Genomic DNA, 22017 nt, shown 5'->3' with positions numbered 1-22017 from the left:
TGACTAGCTAGAAAGTAAGTGAGTCAATTCTCTGGTTTGTCAGTGACGATGTTCAGCTTAACAAACAAATAGCATGACCGTTGATGATCAATTTCTCCACCTCGAAGAGCTGATTGTTTTCCTTGTTTGCTTTTTAGCCTCTTTTCGTAAGTGTGTTCAGTAATTGATCACAGCGGACATCAAAATGTGGAAGGGAAAACAAAAATGGCATACGAGCCGTTGGGGGAGTGTGTCACTCACTGATCATCTCATCACATTTTGACGTCTTCTTAATCTGTTACTGAACGGACGCACAACAACGAAGAGCCGCCAACCGGAGCCCCATACTCATATAGGAAAGAAGAGGAAATCCATGAGTTAATTTTCTCATGGTTATAATGGCTAGCGGTGTTGCTCGTGGGCGCGTACGCGCGACGGCGTCGGCGACGGAGTCGCGCAACATGGCAGCCATACTCCAAAAACAGGTTGACAGAAACATGTAGGCTTGGTTTACCGTGTACTTTTTTAATATTGGTCATCCATGTTATGATCAATTGACACCTGTCAAAACAAGGTATCCGCCAACCAGTATCACGTGACCATATCGCGGGATCAAGTTTACAGCTCATCGAGGTTACGTATTTACGTAAGCTGTCACGTAAGTTGACCGCTGATCAAGTGCTAATTTTCGATTGGATCGCGGGCTCATGTCAGGTCAACTTGTTGAAAGTAGGGCAGGATTGTTCGGAAGCCGGTTAACGCTAACCCAGGATTAAAAGTTAACCGAATTATAACTTTTTCATCTATGCAAATGTTTTTTGCTGGTTTGTTTTGTGTACATGGTGATTATTAAAACTCAAAACAGAAGGCCAAACAATACACAGAAAACCTCACCGCAAAGTTACAAAACTCAAATAAAAATTCTACCTTTTCCTGGGTTAGCTTAATCGGGCTCTGAACAACCCGGCCCAGGAGCTACGCTTTTAGGCTGGCCTAAATCTATATATTATAATAAAGAAACAAAAAAAACCCTGTACATAAAGTCATCAATACGTCTGTCCTCCAATAGATGATAACTATGAACCAGTCAAAATGCGAAGGTGAATGGACTTTTTTTATTGTGATCATCACATTTCGTCACTCGTTGGTATTCAGTCACTTCGGAAATCGTTTTTAAAAATCGTAATCATCTCTTATGGGAATCCCTTTCTGTTGACTTTCGAAATAAGGAATGTAATGTGGTTCCCCTTCAAACAACGGCAATGTTGTTGAGACCAATTTGCTTGTCAAGCTACTGTGAAATTCGAGCTTAAATAAAGTTTATGTATGTGTATGTATGTATGTATGTATGTATGTATGTATGTACCAATATAGCTCAGTCATTTGGCTTCAACGCAAAAAAATAACAATCACAAACCCTGTGTACAAGATCCACTGGTGAAGCGAAACTCGTCCAATGCTGCATCGCCGAAGTATGAACTTCCTTTTATTCCTTCTACAATTACCTGAAAAAAATATGAATGTAAAGCGCCGTTTACCGTTTAAAAATATCTGCATTGGTTCCGGAGATATTTACGTTTGAAAACTGTGAAAAGTGTATGCATGAGAGGACTGATGACGTCATACACTCAACCCAATATTACATCAAGTAGATAATACAGCCAACTCGTTCATTTTGCAGCAGAGACCACTGAAACTTGGTAGGCTTATAGTTCTACAGACAACACACCTACGGCTATAAAAAAAAATTCTGTTCCCATGGCAACTCACTCTTTTCCAGTCCCCTCCAACCTGATTTCAATATTTTAGTGATTTTCAGCTCGAAAAAACATTTTAAAACAAGTCCACGAACTCGACGGGACATATTTTTATGCTTGCTGGATCATATAAACTCTTGTTATTAGGCCATCGTAGCTTGATTAAGAATATAGCACAAACAACGAGGATAAACATTGTATTTCAACGCATTGTAACACAGGACTTGACGTTTCGTATGCTAGTCAACATGCCTTTTTAAAAGTGGCCATTACAAATTAAGAATCATACAGATGAGGCACCATTGGCAAACAAAATAAAATGGAACGCCAAAGGTGGCTTATGGAATTATCACTTGGCTAATTTGCATATTTTAAAACCTTGAATATCTCTAGAACGAATAGAGATATTTGAAAATAGTAAACAGCGTTTTCCTTCTCGCACAGACTACTTGTCTATGTTTTAAAATGGCTTGGGAAGAAAAGATTGGAATTGCGTCATAGTAGCACTTTAAAGCAAGGAGTTTTCGGAGTCGTGTGTAAAATATCGAGGGCAAGAGTACAAAGGAAAAGTACAATTAATAATTATTAGTTTACCTAAATGGTACAAAATGCTGCCGAAGGGAAGAAGGATGTAAGAAGTTTCAATGCAGAGCAGGGATGTTCCTATATAGAACCCAGGATCGTCGGTAACTTCTCGTATTACAGCACTCAGCTGCACTAAGCTTCATTACATTTTCAGAGCTCTCTTACGGACAACGAAACTCGCGCTCTTATATTAGCACACCTGGATTTTCCAGACACTTCCCAAAGGAATTAAATAGCATTATTGCAAGGTTTCTAAATTAGAATATTACATAAGAAATAGAACATTCCAGAAGGTTTCAGGTCACGGAATGACTTGCAGTTCGAGATTGTTAAAGTCAAGTGAGATTTTAATAAAAACAAGTCGTAATTTTTGTGAAAGATTGGAAGGCAGTATATTCTTCCCCTGTGCGATTTAAAAGTTGGGTAGATAAAAAAAATATAAACGGTACTTAAGATAATTTGCGAAGCTACGAAAATCTGTGATTTTTTTAAAATAATATTAACCCCAACAGATCGCAAATAACACCTGATCAGAGGGAACTCTGCTAAAACTATAAAACAGATGCGATTTACGCAGATAAAAATCATCAATAGCATAATACAACGATGAATCTTTTTCATGAGTGATCGATCGAAGAGAGCTCATGGAAAACAGCGCATCTCAATTCTTCCGTTCGCACACAACCACAATTCCTAGCGTTTTGCAAGAAAAGTGGTTGAATGCCCCTATATTGTAATTTTTTACCGATTAGAACTGCTGCCTCGTTCGTTCGCTTCATGTTCACTCACTGCAGCAGCAATTAATCTAGGGACCTCCAGATTTACAACTTTAAGAGTAAATGTCAGCAAGGATCAAAGAAATCGCGGACACAGCTCAAAATTCAATTCCGCCCATACTTTGTCCGTTCGTAGGCCTTAGTCCCATACATATGACAAGGATTTTCCTTTGTTAAAATTCCTGCTTGTCTGGGAGAAATCAACTTGAAACGGTTTACGGTATTTTCTAGAACAAAACCTTCAAAATTGTCATAATTAGTGCCGTTACGGAGTCAGCTCATCACAAGCTTTCAATCAATTGAATGGCAGCAAAACCAGCTCATAACGTTTCCTTACAAATAAAATATGATTTTTTTTTTCAAGTGCACCCCACAGCTGCTCTGAAATGGTTCGTTGGTACTTCAAACAATTGTGCCAAAAATGCCCGCGGTACGCAATGAATCCGACCAGGAAATTTCCTGAGACATGTTAAAGGATGGCTTCAACTTTCTGTCACTTGATTTCCTTACGATCTTTTGTATTTGTACAACAAGAGATTCCTGAAATAAGCCAATTTTCAATATCCGCCATTATGAAATATGCAAATGAGGTATGACACTTCAAATAGTGCCGCCCTCGCACACATGTTCGCAGTCAAAAGTTTGTTATGTGAAATTTCTCTGTATTGTTAAGCGAAGCAAAATCAGCGGAATAAGTTCAATATGCATCAGAGCAAAATGTAGAGTTACATCGAACAGAAACACGTCGAGAAACGTTCACAAAATCTGCTGTAACTCGACCTCGACCTGCTGTAACTTGACCTCGTGTTGACATGTTGAGCCCGTCATGACATCTTTTGTTTGTTTCCCGCTAAGTAGTGTTTTCTCCTTTTCACAAGCGACCCGTTTGGGGAGTTGTTTTAGTATAAATCTACTAGTCGTTCAAAACTTTATCTAAATCCTCTTCACAGACACTTCGAAAACGCCAAGTAGCGGCCGTCATTTTGTTAACAAGGGCAGACTGCTACGCTACTTACTATCTATCACAGAATAGATAGTGAGTAGCGTAGCCAATCAGAGAACGGCATTCGTGATAGAACGCTAGTAGATTTATACTAAATATATATATATATATATATCAATACGATTACAGTTTCATGATATTTCTTTGAGACATGCATCTATTAGCATGTACATATCACACATGCTATTTTTAGAACCGCTGCGCACCGCAAATGATCAACACTCTTAGCAGCCCTCTAGCCGCAGCCCGACTTACGATCTTGGATCGTCTTGTTTTCATTAAAACTCGCGTTTTGAAGGTGAAAATCAATTAAGAGAACTCGAGCAAATCTCGAGGTATTTTCGGTCTCGCTTCGTGAGCTTGCTCGGAAAGCTCCCGAAAAGTCACGGACTATCTTACATAGGTATCATAGAGGTTACTGGCAACGGCCTTTTAACTGAGTCTGGCACTTAACTTCACCGCGGAACTTTTTCGAGCAGGCATTTACGAAATTTTACAACAAAAACCAACCCGGTACTCAGCTGTCTTGTCACTCGTCTCGACTTGCGTTTTGATCCAGCGGTCTCCCCAGTGACCAGACTTGAGCCATACGACCCTCTCCGTTCCGTCGGACCTTTGAACATAAACAACAACGCAACTCATGGTTGTACCGTAGAAGTTGTAATAGAATGTCATGCATTGCTTTCCTTTCATGGGAGGGCTCCGAAGTCTCGCCTTGTCTCTTGGTAAGCCAGAAGAGGATTCTATATAGATATAATAGCCGTTGCCTGCAATAAAAAAAATAGACATTTGAGGGTGTCGTTTTCAAATATATTCTCTTTATTATAAAACTGTTAAGCTTACTCTGGGGCCTTAAGTAGCCGTAACTAAAGGCGACTTTGGACGATTTGAAGCGACTTAAGGCGACTTAAGCAAAATTGGCCGAAGAAACATTGCGACTTTGGGTGATTTTAGGCGCCTTGAGGCGACTTCATTTCACTCTAGTGATATAACCCTAAACTGTACAACATTCTCTCTATATGCTTTAAAATTATCTACAAAATCTCTTGCAATAAACCAATATTGCACTAATCATTTTTTTTTTTTTGCTTTTGTATTCACATGAGTCACCATAGTCTCAAATATCCAGATTTCAAGCTATTTTAGACTACAAAAAGTACCTAGATACCTAGATAGAATTACTGCAACAGTTATTGTTATAAGAGTAATAAAAACAATAGATACCAACAAGGTAGCCTGAATATTAGAGAAGATGTCACAATAAAAACCAACATCAAACAAAATTTAAAAAAATATATTCATAATGTCAAAAATTTTAAATTTAAGAAAAGAGAAATGATTTAGCTTGATTTAAATAAAACTGTATTAATATATTTTCCATGATTCAAACAACAAGGAATTAATTAATTAAAATTAACCCTTTGAATACCAAACCTTCGCCAAAAAATACCGTTTTTAACCGTTTAGTCACGTTTTTTAGCTGCCATGACGCTAAATAAGCCTAAGTTTTGCTAAGAAAGCTTTTTTTTTTACCAAAAGGAGAGATTTTTCGAGGATTAGGTACAAAATTGAGCAAATTTTCAATTCCGGGCATGCGCATAAGCCAATTTTTTTTTTTTTTTTTTTTTTTTTTGTCATTAACCGTTCTCAATTTTGTTCGTTCAAAGGGTTAATAAAGCCTATTTATATGCATTTATTTTACAATGCTTCCCAAATTATAAGAAATGGTTATCTCGGCGAACTTATCTGCCATATTTTTGGCATCTCCACTCAGTGTCAATGTTGGCACGGAAGTCTAGCAAATGGTATGCCTTCCCAAAGTTGCTCAGTCGTTTTCAGGGACCCAATCGATTTGCTTCTCTCTTGCCTCAGTCAGACCTTAAACATCCCAGTACCATAATAAGTACCGCATGCTAAGATCCTTCGATTCCCAGGAACACTTCCTTGCAAATTTCTCCAACTACTTGTTTGGCTCCAGAAACTTTGATGTCCCACTTAAAGTGAACCAAATCTTTTAGAAAGTTTTTTTATCCCGTTGATCAAATCACCAGGAAATAAGCCTTCCAAGCTTTCCCTAGTTTCCAACTGGCACATTACAAATGTCCAGAAAATAATAAGTCACAACGAAATATTGATATATCGATACCAGGCACACTGGTCTCCGCCATTTTGATTCTCCTGGACACCCTTGCGCTGCTAACTGGTTTCCATGCGTCAAAATGAGGAGACATCTCGCGGGTTTAGGTCCCTTTCGGCCTGTGCCACCAAAAAATCGAGCTCTCCCGACAAGCGTTCCCGATTGTACATTTATTTCAAATAAACCAATTCAACTTGCAGAGAGAATTAGTTTAGCGATCTGTTTTCGTTTTGCCCAGATAAATTAGTTATTTGTCTGTATTGGTCTGTAAATGCACGTCGGAGTAACTTGCGAGCGGCCTCGCGTGCACTTGAGTCACGGGACCAAACGAAGTCAGGTGATCAAAATATTGGACTGACGGCCACTTATGTTTGCTGAGAGTTGATCACAAAGAATTTTCTATACCTGCGACAGTAACAGTAGCACAGTCCACGTAAAGTGTATAAGATGATGTGATTACCTGGCTTCATCAAACTGACGAAGATGAAATGTACGAAAAGAATTTAACGGTCAAAATAGATAAACATTTATGCTGCAAGTTGGTTCGTCCAGTTACGAAGTTCTGGAAGTTCAAACGGCTACAGTTGGTCGAATGTAAAAGTAAAATACAAATAATGATTTATGCGGGAGAAATAACCCACTTTTGTCACTCTTTTACACTGGGTAAGTAAAGTATCTAGAGTGTAGCCTCAGTTCGGTTCAATTGACTTTGGACGGCCACATTTTTACTGCTCGGTGTAAAAGTGACCAGAAAGAATTTAACCTTACTCTAGAATTCTTTCTTCTTTTTGTCTTTTTATCTTGATGATCCGGAACACCTCTCACTGTTTTTGCGTATGTAGGTTCTCGAAAGATTTGATTCAGCAATACCTCACAAAAAGTAATAAATGAGATAATTGAAGTATAGTCATTTGTTATCTTTTTTCATATTTAATATATTTCCTGGTGATAACAAAAAGTGCCATCTTTCTATTAACTCTTTTAGAATGAAATACAAGAAAATAATTAAAACTTAATAAAAATAAGAAGCCGTCTGTGAGAGAGCATACATCAGATTGTCGTTCCTATTTAAGTTTTGTCGACATGTTCATGGCGTAGACAAGTGCAGGACTATTATAATATGGGGTTTTTCATGTATAAGGAATCCATGACTTTGACAGTACGTAACTGCCGGATCCTCAGCTTCTTAAGAGGAGTTTTAGATGGTTCCAATGCATTGGGAACGAGTGTAAAAAATATCAAAAGCACACTTATGAATTGCACACCTCAGATCGATTAATAATCTAACGAAGTTACCTCTGCTGCACCCCCTTCCCCTAACCAGTACCCATTTATACATCTGAGCAAGGAGAGGCACTGTGAGAGAACGAACTCGATGCAATGATCCCAATAGGGGGGGTCCATTGTACCAACCATTGGACCACCGTGCCTTCTCCTTAGGGTTGGAGTGGAGTTTACCTTAACATGAAGTTTATTAAGTCTGATATCCTTATACAGGGGCAATTTGAGTGGGTGGAAACCTTTACAACATTGCATAACCGATAGCAAATTCAGGCGACTTAAGGCCCCAGAGTAGGCCTACTGTTTATCGTACTTTTAGGTTTTGTCATATTTTCAATCTGTTGACAGCATGCGCTTTTACCAACTTTTTTGGCTGACAAATTTTGTCAAAAAAACGTTCTAACGTTTTATAAAAAAGGAGGCATATTCCTTGTTTCATGTGTAATGGGAGAATTAGACATTTTTTTCAAGGAAGGGACGTCATATTAAAATATAGTATAGTTAAAAGTTAAGTTGTTGGAACAACACTCGAAAGTTTGTCATTTCCAATCTTTTCGAGTGTTCTCCCAACATTCCGCGTGAGTTTATTGCGTCGGTAAACCTGTAGAAAGAGCAGCTCATAATTGCTTCTGTCAGTTGCCAGTCGAAAGCTGGATCATTGGATGATGCAATTCAAGAGTTTTCGTTGGCTTGGCCATCTTGGGTAATTATGTGCAATATTATTATACAATGCTCTGCAAATATGGTAAGCGTACGCGTAATTTTTCGGGGCGTTTTTATTTTATTTCATTTTATTTTAGTTTTCTTTGTAATATAGATAGGACCCTGCGCGCGCTCTGGTTGGTCAAAAACCTATGAATACGTAATAAGTATAAAACATAGAGAAATCTATATCATAAAGCAAATGAAGAAGCCTTAGCCGTGTATTACACTGTGATAAAACCCTGCGGACATTTGAGAACACACACTTAGGCTTCTTTATTTGTTAAATATTTCAGGGGCGTTTTAATAAAACAAGTATTCCACTCGCGCCTGTTGGATATGAGATGATTATAGCTAACTCGGCGCCTCGCACCTCGTTGGCTATCTATCATCTCATATCGAACGCGAACTCGTGGAATAATTGTTAAATATATCATATATACTCAATCTCAGTAATGAGCTCCCAATCCATCTAAATTTATAACAGAAAGATCATCCACCTGAAACATCCCGAGACGGTCCGGTAAACCTTGTGGGGGAGGACCCTTTATACCTCCTCCAGTCCATTACGTCCGTTTTCTTCTCGTTAATCCATCCACACAAGTCATTCTCAAATGTGCAGTTTCCTGTGAAAGTAGAACACGAATCAGATACTTGTCAGTCTCGTGATTATAAGCAATGCGGCAAAGAAATATTTGAGCAATAAGGTTATAAGCAATTATAAGCGATGCGATAAACAAAGCTATATTAAGCCCGTAGTTCTTTCTTGCGCCTCCGCGTTTTCTGTCGTATTCTTGAATACAGCAACTTCCAAATAACGTCATCAGATCAAAGTCTCGACCTAAAGCATCAAAACCGACAGGTAATATGGGTAGAAGTGAAGCTTCTGCTCGGGCTCAATACCTATAAGATACCACAACATGGGAAATGTGGTTTGGTAGTTTTTCTTTTTCCTCGGACATGCAGAGACAAAGTACTCTTACCCACTCGACCTCACAGGGAAAAAAACACAGGAACACGCTTCTTGCAAATATACTGCTAACTTGTAGCTTTCCTAGGCCGGTAATGCATGTTTCATATGCAAAGTTACGATATACAGGTACCCAGACCATCATGTGTTCTTGTCACATTAAACGATGTTCAGATAACGTTAACTGAAATAGCTGTAAACTAAAGTTTGCACCAAGTTCAGTTGTAAATTCAAGCAAAACTATCACTTGACAAGATCTATTGACTAATTTGTCTCTCAATTTTTAGTTAATTGATTATGTCATCCTCTCTAAATAAAGTTGATTGATTGATTGATTGATTGATTGATTATTGTTTTCAATATATGGCTCCGATGTTTATATTAGAAACACCCTCAAGCGATCCTTTTATTTTGCCCTCTCCAGCGGTATTCGCTTTTCTCAAGATCTTATGCTGTTGTAACTAATTTTTCCTCGTTCGAATTTCGACTTTGCTTTTCCAAATCGGAAAAACCCCTAGGAAGAAATTGTTAAAGTGACCTTATGTTCGTTTGATGTAAAGATTACATTACCCTCAGGACTAGCACTTCCAGTAATTGCTATTTTCAGCCACCAACACATAAGAATTGTATGTTTGACCGACGGCATCATGTCTACCCGCATCTTTCTTGTCTGTCCTGCAAATTTGAACGTAAGAAGTTAATTAACAAGAAAGAATGAATCATAATTTACCGGGGAATTCCGCAAAAACTTTCTGTGACAAATTCCATGACATTTACTTTTATGGAGTATATTATCACCTGCGGAGAAAACTTGCTTTATCAAGAAAAAAATTGAGTGCCGTGAAAGGTGCGGAAGGAGTAAAGGCCAAAACGAGGCAATCGAAAACGAAGAAGAGTTCGATTTGGACGCGTGTCATCTGAAAGGGGAACCCAATAAATGAAACGAAATGGTCAACGAATCAAGGAACAGCCGAGATAGAGGGATGTCTCAGTCAGTTTGTAATGGCCAGATCTTAAAACCGAAGATGCTCTCTTTGTTAAAATGTGGCGTGGCACACAATTCATTTCCAATATTTTTGTTTTATTTTGGGAACTTTTGATTTTTTTTCTTCGAGTATTGGGTAATATGCTTCTGAGTCCCAGTTGTTTGTTTTTTACTCTGGCCGCTTTGTTTCGAATTCTCAGTGTGACGTTTTTGACTTCCGAGTGCTTCGTTTTCCAGTTCAAGCGATTCAAAACAGACTGGCATGGATAATACAAGCGTCTACGGCTCTCCAATATTTAATGTAACAATTTTTAAACCACGGGAACTGATGTTTTAAATTCTTAACCACTTAGACCAAAGGGTGGCAACAAAACTAGAAGCCTTGCGAGGTGATGTGTGGTACCTTTAACCTAGACTATTGAATCACAGTTGAAACGTACAAGCACGAGACAAACCGCCGGGCTAATGTTTATAGTACAGGGAACTCTGCTGAGTCCTTTTTAATTGATCTAACAGCTTACTCTGCGGGTGAGAAATATCGTAGTTGGTGACTTTGAACATCCTGTGGTCATGCAAAACTGATTCAAAGGAAAATAATAGAAAACCTATAGAGGTAGTCACGTCACTTGTGTTTGCCTCTCTGTTTATCAATAAAACCGTTTACAGAGCAGATGGGTGTCTTACTGAGTTTTTGTTAATGGGTACGGTTCAGTTTAATTGCAGATATATTCATCTCTTTAGCCGTTTGCAACTTAATGTTATGCAACTGCAGTACGGAACTGCGCGGAAAAAAACGAACCATTTTTTCTTTGTGGGCTGAAAATGAACTGACTTAATTTCTTTTTTTAAATCTCATTCACGCAAGGATTTACGTTTACTTCGTACGTTAACGCCAGGTTTCAATTATTGAAGTGATTCCGAAAATGTTTTTCTGATTAACAATCGAGTTTAAGTAAAAGTTGTTACCTGTTAGTCAAGCTATACTTACTAACTTGCGACTGAGATGAGAAAGGAAACCAGTTCTTAAAGGCAACAATACGTACAGAAGTGCATGAAACTATCACAAGGGCGAATCTTAAACTATTATGACAAACACAGCTTGAGCCACAGTCAATTTTGCAATGCGTAAATGTAAATAGTAAAAGCGACATTGCTTAAACAAGTTGTGTACATCTGTTCGTTCAACCAATTATATTTTAAACATGATTGACTGAATAATACTGAGCTATCAGGTTCATATGCAAGCTTCATAAAGAGCGCATCTATATGTCAAAACGACCCGTCAATATTAGTTGTCAATGTGACAGAAAGTGTGATTTGCTTTTATTCGTTATAACGGCTAAACCATCTTCCCGCATGGGTGACGAATACAGTGACAAATTTTAGAACAATCTCAATACAACACAACAACTCAACACGTACACCTACACAACACAACAATACAACACAACAAAATACAATATAATTAATACAATATGGTGATTTATTAGTATTATCGATGGGGGATTTCCAATACTAAGTTACAAATTTCAGCTAAAAATTAGATTTAAAAATTACAATAGATCTAAAAACTTATATGCTGTTGGAAGCCTATAGTAATGTGAAAAGTTCAAACAGAATTACAGTTGAATTAATAAAAATAATAAATATATTAAAATTCTTATAAGTAGTTTTTTGAAACACATTTCAGAATAAAAACTAGCGATAAAAAACGACATTTCGATCTCCCTGAGATCATTTTCAAGCTGTAGAAAAAACGAATGAAATGTATATAAATAAGTACAAATTAGGACGTGAGAATAATAAAATATGCAAATACAAGTATTTTATTGTTTAGGAGTTACATTTTAGCGCTTGTATTTACATATTTTATCGTTGGACATTCTCACGCCCTAATTTGTACTTATATATGTATATTTCATTCGCTTTTTCTACAACTTGAAAATGACCTTAGGGAGATCGAAACGTCGTTTTTTGTCGCTAGTTTTTATTCTGAAATATATTAACCAAATAATAACTGACAGATTATTCCGTGCTATACGTTTGAAACTATTGACAGTCGCGGGTTTTCTGGTACTTTCTTTCAGCTTGTTCCCGAAAATTAGGGCATCACCAAGAAAAGATCTCTGGTTAGTGGATGTCTTTTTTGTTGTCCTTACCTTTGGCTTACCAAAAGAACAATGAATAGAATTTCCGAGGTCCGGCCCAGTTTTTCCCTTTCTACAAATCTATGTATGCATGTACTTCCGATATTTCGTTAGTAGTGGCATTTATAATCGTCATAATGGAATAACTGTGGCATAATTTTTGTTTTCTCCTCACTGCTAGAATGTCGACGAAACACTCTCACGCGCAAAGCTATCACGCATCTATAAAGTTGTATCGGTTCTTTACCTCGGCTCATTTCTGTTGTGTAACTTATCCTAGGCAGTGTGTGGCTATGCTCACAATGAGAATGATTTAGGTTGTTAGCGGCACAACTAACTGGACTTATAAAACTTGAGTAAAAAACTTGACATGCATTTGCTTTAGGGAAAACAGGAAAGAAAAACGAACAATTTAAGCAGAGCGAAAAAGTCTAAACAAAGTGATTTGGAATTTTAAAACTCCTTGTTGAGAGTAGCTTAAACCGATAAAGCGTGAAAATGATTTTCCAAACAACAGCAAGAACAAACTCGATGAAAATCAAATGTCATTCGCCTTTCCGAAGAATGACGAGCCCTTTTTTTAAATTCTAATCCCTGTTTCTCCGTTCATTTGACAACATTGCTCAAACGTAGGAGCAAATGTCACAAAAAAAACAAGCAAAATTTAAATTTGGCGGCAGGAGTCGAAAAATCGATTTTTTTTTTTTTTTCTCTCTTTTCGTTCATAAATAGTCCTTAGATAGATATGAAACGTGACAGAGTTTTTTTGAGCTCAAAGCGCTTTAAATTCGAGAAAATCGAGGAAACCGATTTTTTGCCTCGACACAATAGGTTACCATGGCAACAGTATGACCTGCTAAAACACCCTTAATTACAGCTTTAAGGGCTTATAATTCAATGACGGCACGGTGAAATTTTTTTATATTATTAAATTTTGGTAAACATGATCAGAGGCAACTTGCACGTAGGGTTCAGAGCTACCTTAAATTTTCAAAATTTGAAGGCGGCTCTGAACCCTATGTACAGATTGTTTTAAAACCTTGCCAAAAGTTGCGTCTTATCATGTTCATCAAAATTTAATGATATGACAAAATTTCACCGTGTCGTGTTTTAATTATAAGCCCCTAAAGCTGTAATTAAGAGTGTTTTTAGAAGGTTATATTGTTGCTGTGGTAACCTATTGTGTCACGAAAATGACACCAACGTGTTCGCATATGATTAGGCAGTTTTTTGATACCATGATTGTAGCATCAAGTGATAATGAAAGGAAACTATGAAGAAGTCGTGGATACATTGCCTACATACATTTACTTGATCTATAATTAGTTATAGTCTGTTGATAATTTTTGAAATGACTTTTTGAAAGCCTTTTTGAAAGCTGAAGTACTACATCTGCAATGTGACTAGGCAAGTAAACAAAAATAAAATTACAGGCTGTTTATACAGACTGCTTGTAAATTTTAAAATGGAATATTTTAATTAATTTTGATTGCCATTGGAAAATAATTATTAATACAGTATATTAACTTGTACATATAGTGTCAATTGACTCCTACAGTCTGTTGCACAAGGAAGCCATTAAAAGAGAGTTCACCATAATCACCAATCTCAAATTAACACCCAGTCAGACTCAGAGTTGTTGGTCATAATATGCATAATATTAGTGAGTCAGCAGTGTATTTTGCGTCAAGGTAATTTGGTTGTGGTGCTTCTTCAGGTTAACATTCAAGTGTTGCATTATGAAAAGGTTGTATTGCAATTATGCAGAAAGTATGTCACATGGTTTTGACATTCTTAATTTTAAGACAATCAGCTTGAGAATGCCAAGAGTATTTTGCAAAATTTTACTTTGGTGGGACTCTTTGGATCCACTGTAATTAGCTAAGCTGTAGAGGTCCCCCTACCTAATAATAAAAATTTTATGTACATAAGTATTTTACGTAGTCAGGCAAAGTTGAATAAATAAATAAAAGATATTGCAAACATGAACAATATGATTTTAGCTAGCCGGTAAATGGGAATAGAGAGAAAAGTATTTCTACAAATATTATAAGAATCATTTCAAATATTTTTCAGCATCCCTCTCAGAAAGGGCTACTTGAAAAAGTTTGGCTGAAATGATACTCTTCCATGAAATCCCCTGCTACATCTTGTACCAAAAAAGTTAATGTACATGTACGTGTAGCTTCAAGCTTGAAATCTCTTTCACATATCTACAATAGACCTATTACTTCCCTTTGGGTGGATAAATTAGCAATGAATGTTTAAAATACCTACCTTTTTGTCACACCTCCTGCCTGATAAAAAGTGCACCTTGAGTCAACTATAGGGAGTCCTCTCAGCTTGATGCAATACAAAACAAAAAGGGTATTGCAGATTGTAATGTACACAATAAAAATAACAATAGTTTCTTTCTTGGAAACGGAAATCACATTATTTCATGCCTATCTTGGCAATTGTTTGTGTTCATTTAACTAGCAATGTAGAAATATTCAAAACCATTGTTGACAGGTATGTTACGCCGCAAAATGTAATAACAATCGCAGTAAAATGTAATACTAACGCAAAATGTAATAACATCAACGCAAAACGTAATAAAGTTATCAACGCGAAATGTAATAACTTTCCAACGCAAAATGTAATAACTTTTTTAACGCAAAATGTAATAACACAAATTGTAATAACTCCTGACAGTATCGTGATTCTGACTTTTCGGAACCTAAGTTATAAATAACCCGTATACTAGGTCTACTAGTTTTGTTATAAGTTCTACACATTCTCGAATCAAAATAAGAAACATGTTCCTTTCCCACGTTGGTTGAACGAGGAAGGGGTTGGGGGAAGGAGCGGGAGGACCTTGTTTTGTGTGAAGCATTATGAAATTTCTGGGTTTAAATAAGGCTCTGTGGATGACGAGAGATCGTTTGGTCCGTTCTGGCACGCTTCATCACAGTCCCCGGAGTCTTGTCCGCCCACAGACACTTGATCATCTTCCCCAGAGTTCTGTCTGTCCACAGATGCTCGATCGCCATCCCCAGAGTTTATTCCGCCCACAGACTCTTGATCATCGTACCCAGTGTTCTGTCTGCTAGCAGACGCTTGATTTTCGTCACCGGAATTCTGTTTGTCCACGCATACCTCAATACCGTTTACAGGATTTTCTCCGTTCTCATCATCGATCTGATTCATTCAAATTATCTTCATCTGTTAAACAAACATAATGTTCTCCGTCATCCTCGGCAAAATGCCATAAAATGAATGTACACATCTGGTTTGCAGCCACTGGAGAAACAGTAGTTACGTACCCAGGACCATTAGACGATAGAACTCTGAACGCGACATTGTATAGATTGGAAGCGGCCTGAAGCGTTATGTGGTCACCAAATGTACAATTTTGGGACATTGAAGAGAGATATGTAGGCCACGGCAGATCTGTAAAATTTTGCAGTGGTGTCCCATCGGCAGCAGTGGGGTTATTATTAAGGTAATTGACAATATCTTCCCACATCGTGTGGTTGGACCGATGAATTCCTATGCTGTTTAAAAGTTTGCAAATAGCTGCAAACTGGCAGTTTCCATCTTTTAGGGGATCAAAGGAAATAACGAAATGGGCCGAGCCTGCTCGATCTTCAAATAAGGACCTCTGGTTCTCATAACTATGAAAATATTTTTTGCGGTGGGCTTTTTTCTTTTTTTCTTCTCGCGAACATTTTGTTGCAGCTTTAATTTTCGTTTTCTCTTTTCTCTCTTCATGGTTAGACTAGTCATGTCAATTACAGAAATCCATTTCTCAATTAACTTCCCCGTCGTTGGTGAACAAACTTGACCTTATATTTATGCTTAGGTACATTTCTGTCAACAACATCAGCCTTTAATACATGTCTTTTAGATACAGATTTTGTTGTTGAGGGATAGCGAATCAGTACAGTCTCGCCTACTTCGTAAACTGATGGTGGATTGTCTCTTTCTCCACGTGCCACCATACGTTAGGCACATTTTCTTGTTGCTGATGACGCCAAATTCCTGATTACACGAAGACTTGTCTCACGTTCTGAATAGTCTTTCGAGTGAGGGTGTATCATGCTGTGATATTTTTTGGAAGTCATATCCCATTCTTCTGCATTTGGGTTTCCCTTACTGTCAACGTTCGGCTTACGTCCATAATAAATCTCAAATGGAGATTTCCACGAGAGCTCTTCCTTCGGGTCAAGGTTTAAAGATCTAGCGCAGTCTGGAAGTGACTTGATCCAATTCACACACGCCTTTCCCATGACCAGGAGGTCGTGCATGATCTTCTTCTTAAAAGATCGATGTGCTCGTTCTACTTTTCCTTGCGATTGCGGGTGATAGGGACGACCTTTAACAACTTTTATGCCTAGCTTTTCACACAACGCCGCCACCGCTCCTTCAAATTCACGCCCCTCTGTGTGAATACGAAGAAGTTCACGTGCCACTTGGGAGCTCTTCTTTGTTTGCAGTGGTACTAACCAATGGTAGCGGCTGAACACATCAATAATTGATAGCACATATCTGTATGTCTTTCCCTTGTACTTAGTACGCAATCTGTTCATATCCACCAAGTCAATTTGATGGCGAATCTGGACCGTTCGGGCCCGGACCGGTCGAGGTCTTGCTTTGTTTTCAAAACGATCGTTGAGCCTTTGGTGGAATGACGATTTTGCAAGCACTCTCTGGACATCTCGTTCCGCGACGCCACTATAGCTGTTTCAGCTGTTTTTAAGTTTGTGATATATCTTTCGTACTCCTGGTCCTTTCGAAGACTTATACATCTTTTTCACAACTTCACTAACGCCCTCTTCCTTAACCACGCTCTTTCCATCATAACAGAGTATTCCTCCTCTTAGGGTCAATTTCTCTCGATTCCTCCAAAACCGTACCACTGCAGACTTTTGTTGGACTGTCCTACTCTCGACGGGAACTGTAAACTCTCCTTTGATTAGTTGTACAAATAAATCATACGTTGCTTTGTCCAGGGTCGAGATGCTGGAAACATGTTGCAGCAAAATAAAGATTGTAACAAACAAAACACTGAACAGGACTAGCACCTTCATGTTTCCAAGCTCGCAGCAACGTAATCGTTTAAGCCAGGGAATTTGAACTGCGAAATCAACGCGTTTTCTAAAGTTATCCATAGCTTTACCAAAAACGCTATTATTCCTAAGTTTGAAGAAGTCTTTCTCACATTGATTGTTAGCATTGGTTCTCTTTTCTATGTTAAAATCTAGATACTGTTTTAACCAATTGAGGTCACTGATTAAACTCAAGCACTCTATAAACGTTAGTGACTTTCAAACCAAGATCAGCATATAATTGCAGATTTCTCTAATGTAGAACATATATTTTTTTATTGCTTAATGTTGGTATTAACTTTTCGACTTTTCCGATTGTTATATTGTATTTTTGTTTTACAGTTTCGCAATAATTTTATAACATACTTTTTTTAATTTTGAGTTTTTCTGTAGCAAGGGGGTAGTCATTATGGAGATTATGTAATTCTTTAGGATACTCAAGATCTACTTCAAGTATTAATACTTTCTTACTGTCTTCTTTATATTTTGCTAAATTAATCTTCTCAATTTCTTTTTCTGTTATCCATCTGAAATTACCTTTTGGTAGATATTGACTCATAGCCCAGCCATATAAATTGTTTGCATCTAAATACATGATATATTTTGAGGGCACCTTCTCATCAAAATTTTCCGTGTATTTATTATTTGCTCTACTATGTCTATGAGCAATGTAACTTATACCTCCCCTTAAACCAGATTCAATGAATTGAAACATATCAATATATGTTATAAGCTCTAATTGAATATCTGTCATCTTCAGCATAGCATTCCAACTCAAACTAGGTGAAGTAAAGTAATGACACGGATCTAATTTGTAATACTGCAGACAGGTCTTTCTGAAATTTTCAAAGACGTCGGTAAATAGAAAAACATCAGATCCTAAATATAGATCATGATACTCTCTCATATTCTTAACCTTAAAAGTATGCCAGACTTTTTCTGCATGTTGATATTGTTTATCTGTCACATGCTCATCATTAAGAATGCCGTAGAAGTCTTCTTTGAAAGGTAATTGAGTTTCATCAAATTTCTCAAAGCTTGACATATAGTCATAAGGATAGATACCCTTCTGTTTCATCAAATTCAACTTTTCAGACTTTTTGAAGACTTCTGATGTATATTTAAATGCTTCATCATGAAGATTGCTTACCAGTTTATCAAGACTTGAGCTTATGAATTGGAAACTATCAAGAAACACTAGATGCTTCCCCAACATAAAAGCCATATATTTTTCCATATTGGTTGGTATACAATTGATTTTCATTTGCTTTTGTTCTCCTTTTTTATTGAATGTGTGTATTTTGGTTATTTCACCAATCTGTTGCATAATAAAATGACAATCATACCCTCTTAAATTATGAAATATTACTGATATCTTAAGATTTCCTAGTTTGATTTGTAAGTTAAGATTATAATCTTGGTGAGCACTCCCTCTAAACTTTCCAGTTCTATGACAATGATCTCTTACTCTAATATCTTTTTCGGTATGTTGTTTGTGGCAAATATGACATTTACCAGCTTTCTCAAAGTTTTCCATATCTTCGTCAGTCGTTTTTAATGGTTTCTTGAATTCTTTTTTCATCACTTTTTTAACTCCAATTCACCTCTTCTAACATTTTCTCCATAAATTTATATACAGTTAATCGCTTACTATATTTATTATCATAAGAGCAAACAACCTACTAACCATAACTACAATCAGTATTTTTTTGATATGCTTCAGTATAAGATATATATGTCATTTGCCGGCTGGGACGTTCGTATGGTGAAAAACTGTGACCGAGGTTTTGAAAATGCTGCCCGAGGCCGCAGTCCGAGGGCAGCATTTTCAAGCCCGAGGTCACAGTTTTTCACCATACGGACCGACCCTAAGCCGGCAAATAACATGTTTATTTTTTTTTTCCTGCGGTAAATTGGTTTAACAGATTACAAATGGGTTTGTTTACGCAACTCTTGTCATTGAATCGGCTTGCGCGCTGTCTACTAACGATGTGTAAAAAATCTCGGCAACGAGCGAGTAACTCCGATAGTAGACAAAGAATTAAAGATGTATTAAAAAACTGATTTTTTTCGAACTACTTTGTGTTAGTTGCATTTATTTCACCAGTTAAGTTTCCCAAAATTGTTTTTGTGGTGTGAAATTTCGTGCGAAGTTTGAAGTTTTACTACAAAAACAATTTCTGTCAGTCGTTGCTTTTAAAATCACTTCGTCACTTTTCTACCGCTAATTGAATAGCAGAAAGCGAGGAAACTCGTTAAGTGTATTCCACGCAAATTCTTCTAAATACAGCAACGATCAGAGAGGTAAACTCGACCCCCTGACTGAAATTGACCCAAATTTTATGGCGAGAGAAATACAGGATTACGCGCCATTACAGCGCCAAGCTACAAACAACCAAGCAAACTCTCACAACTTCAAAACAGTCAATTGAATTTACTTACAGTGACTTTCCTTGCCATTTTAAAGTGAACAGAGATAAACATGCGTTGACTAATCGTCGATGGACGTGTAAAAAAGGCAAAAGATTGACGATTACCGCCAACTTTTAGGAGCGAAATTTAGGCTGCTGCGAAGAAAAAATCCGGCCCGTGAGGCCGTATCGTAAAAAGCTGGACCGGTTACGTGCGTATGATTAGCCAATCAAATTCGAGGATTTAGGAATCCGGCTCGCTCAGATGCTTGAGAAAAAAATAATTACTGTTATCTGGTGTGCATCCCCGAACCTTTTCAGTAATACTTTCAAATTAACAAATAAAGAATCCTCGACTGTGCTCTGTTCTGCTGTAAAGCACGCAGGAAACGGTAGAGCACGAAAGAAGTGTAGGGGAAAACACGAGACGTAGTCGAGTGTTTTTCCCTACTTCTTGAGTGTTCTACTGATTCCTAAGTGCTTTACAACAGAACAGAACACAGTCGAGACTTCTTTATTTGTGTTATGATAAAGAATCCGATAATTTCCCCACGCATTTGGCTGAATTTTCAAACCAAACTTTATTTTCCAAACGAGCAAAAGTGGCGTCAGCCGTGCACTGTTCTCTGATAAAGCACGCTAAAATAAGCCAATCACAATCCTTGTTAGAATTGTTCAAATAATTTGATTGGCTAACGAGGCGACAGCTGTCAATCACAAACTGGACTTCAGCTAAGCTTTCATTTTCGAGTAGTTTGAGCGGCTTTCGAGAAAAGAACGATGCCTTCAAAGTTCGCTCTTAAGTTAATTTTTAAATACGGATCTAAAGACAGGTGAAGGTTTATAGTCCAGAGGAATCCGGCCGTATTGTGGCCCATGAAAACGTGTACCTTTCGACTGGAAATTACGAAACGCTGAGCTCAAAGCTTGCGGATGAATACGCGAAATGCCAAGTTGAATTTGAAAGGGGCTACAGTTATTTACGGCTTGTAGCCGCATGCAGCAAGATTACCCGAACTAGCGTAAAAGTTAGAAAGACTAAACGGCTCCCACTGGTTCTACTCGGAGCACAGAAGAGAATATCAGAGCAAGCTTTGCACTGACCACTCGTCGGTTCACTTCGCTGAGATGACCGGAGAACGAGCGTTACTACACTGCATGTAAGTGTTGTTTGAGCAATTGAGCGTTAATACAAAAATAAAGTTTCTCTTCATAATCAGAGACAGTTCAGTTGTTGTTTTCTGTCGTTGTTTTACTTCTTAAGTATAATTTCTACCTTCGTAACAAATATAATGTCTTTTATCGAAGCACTGTTTAGGTTAAGAATTTGTTTATTTCGCTAAGTGTTTTGTCGGCGGGAATCTAACAAAACTTGTTATTTTAGCACAGTTTTAACACTACTGTTGCTAACAATGGTCTCTGTGAGCCATATTTACTACAGACAAATAGCTCGTTTCCATTGCGTTTGTCTGAATCACAGGGGATGTTTAATTTGGGGCAAATTTGTCAAAATTCCGAAGCAAAAATTTGAAAGCCAACTTACCGTCATCAACCGGTGCTCTGTTCTCTTATAAAGCACGCTCTTTCAGCCAACCAGAGCGCGCGTTATATGGAAACTTTATTATAAATCTGCATATATTACAAAAGGCAAAGCTTTTTGTTTATGAAAATTTAATTTTTTATTTCTTTATCAAGTATCTTGACAGCTTGTTCATCGTTTAATGTTATACAGTTATTTTTGTGATTATTCAACACATCTTCAGAACTGAGACACTGTAAACAATACATACAAAAATGCTTCCTATGTTGATACTTTGTCTGATTAAACTTGAATTTGTTGAAGTTCTTAATTAGAACATAATGCTTATTTCACCTTCAGTTATCAATAATAAGTTCACACAGTCTTCAAATTTTTCTTTACCGACATAAAAGGGGAAAGGCTGTTTTTTTTTGTTGTTGTTGTTTTTTCATATCCAAATACATTTATTTTGATAATACCGTCGTTTTCATCTAAGCGTGGACACGTGCACGTAAAAACATGTCCTAATTTGGTGCAAACAGTTGAACGGTTCATACGATACCTTTCACATATTTCACTTATTGGTCGCGTAGCCGACATCTGAATCACCTTATTTCTGAAATCCTTGGACAGAGGAATACCTGGTTTGAAGTTTCGGCCGTATTTGTTCATGGA

The 22017-nt window shown here is 37.4% G+C and overlaps 1 protein-coding gene across 1 annotated transcript in view; it reads right to left on the bottom strand.

Moving 5' to 3' along the window:
* The window catches only part of LOC110042286 (uncharacterized), a 78222-nt gene extending 63556 nt beyond the window's left edge, over positions 1–14666 (bottom strand). Inside the window, exons 1-5 of the mRNA XM_020747649.2 lie at positions 14600–14666; positions 9761–9865; positions 8721–8846; positions 4611–4867; positions 1397–1484 (exon numbers count right to left, since the gene is read on the bottom strand). Coding sequence (XP_020603308.2) covers positions 1397–1484; positions 4611–4867; positions 8721–8846; positions 9761–9851 — 562 coding nt within the window. The 5' untranslated portion in view covers positions 9852–9865; positions 14600–14666. The remainder of the gene's footprint in view (positions 1–1396; positions 1485–4610; positions 4868–8720; positions 8847–9760; positions 9866–14599) is intronic.
* Positions 14667–22017: the final 7351 nt, after the last annotated feature.

The sequence above is a fragment of the Orbicella faveolata genome, unplaced genomic scaffold, assembly GCF_042242905.1.
Source record: "Orbicella faveolata isolate gen_17 unplaced genomic scaffold, um_ofav_v1 contig_35, whole genome shotgun sequence".
NCBI classification, from domain to species: Eukaryota; Metazoa; Cnidaria; class Anthozoa; order Scleractinia; family Merulinidae; genus Orbicella; species Orbicella faveolata.
Note: the sequence above shows the minus strand (reverse complement) of the source record. Positions and strands in the feature narration are given on the sequence as shown.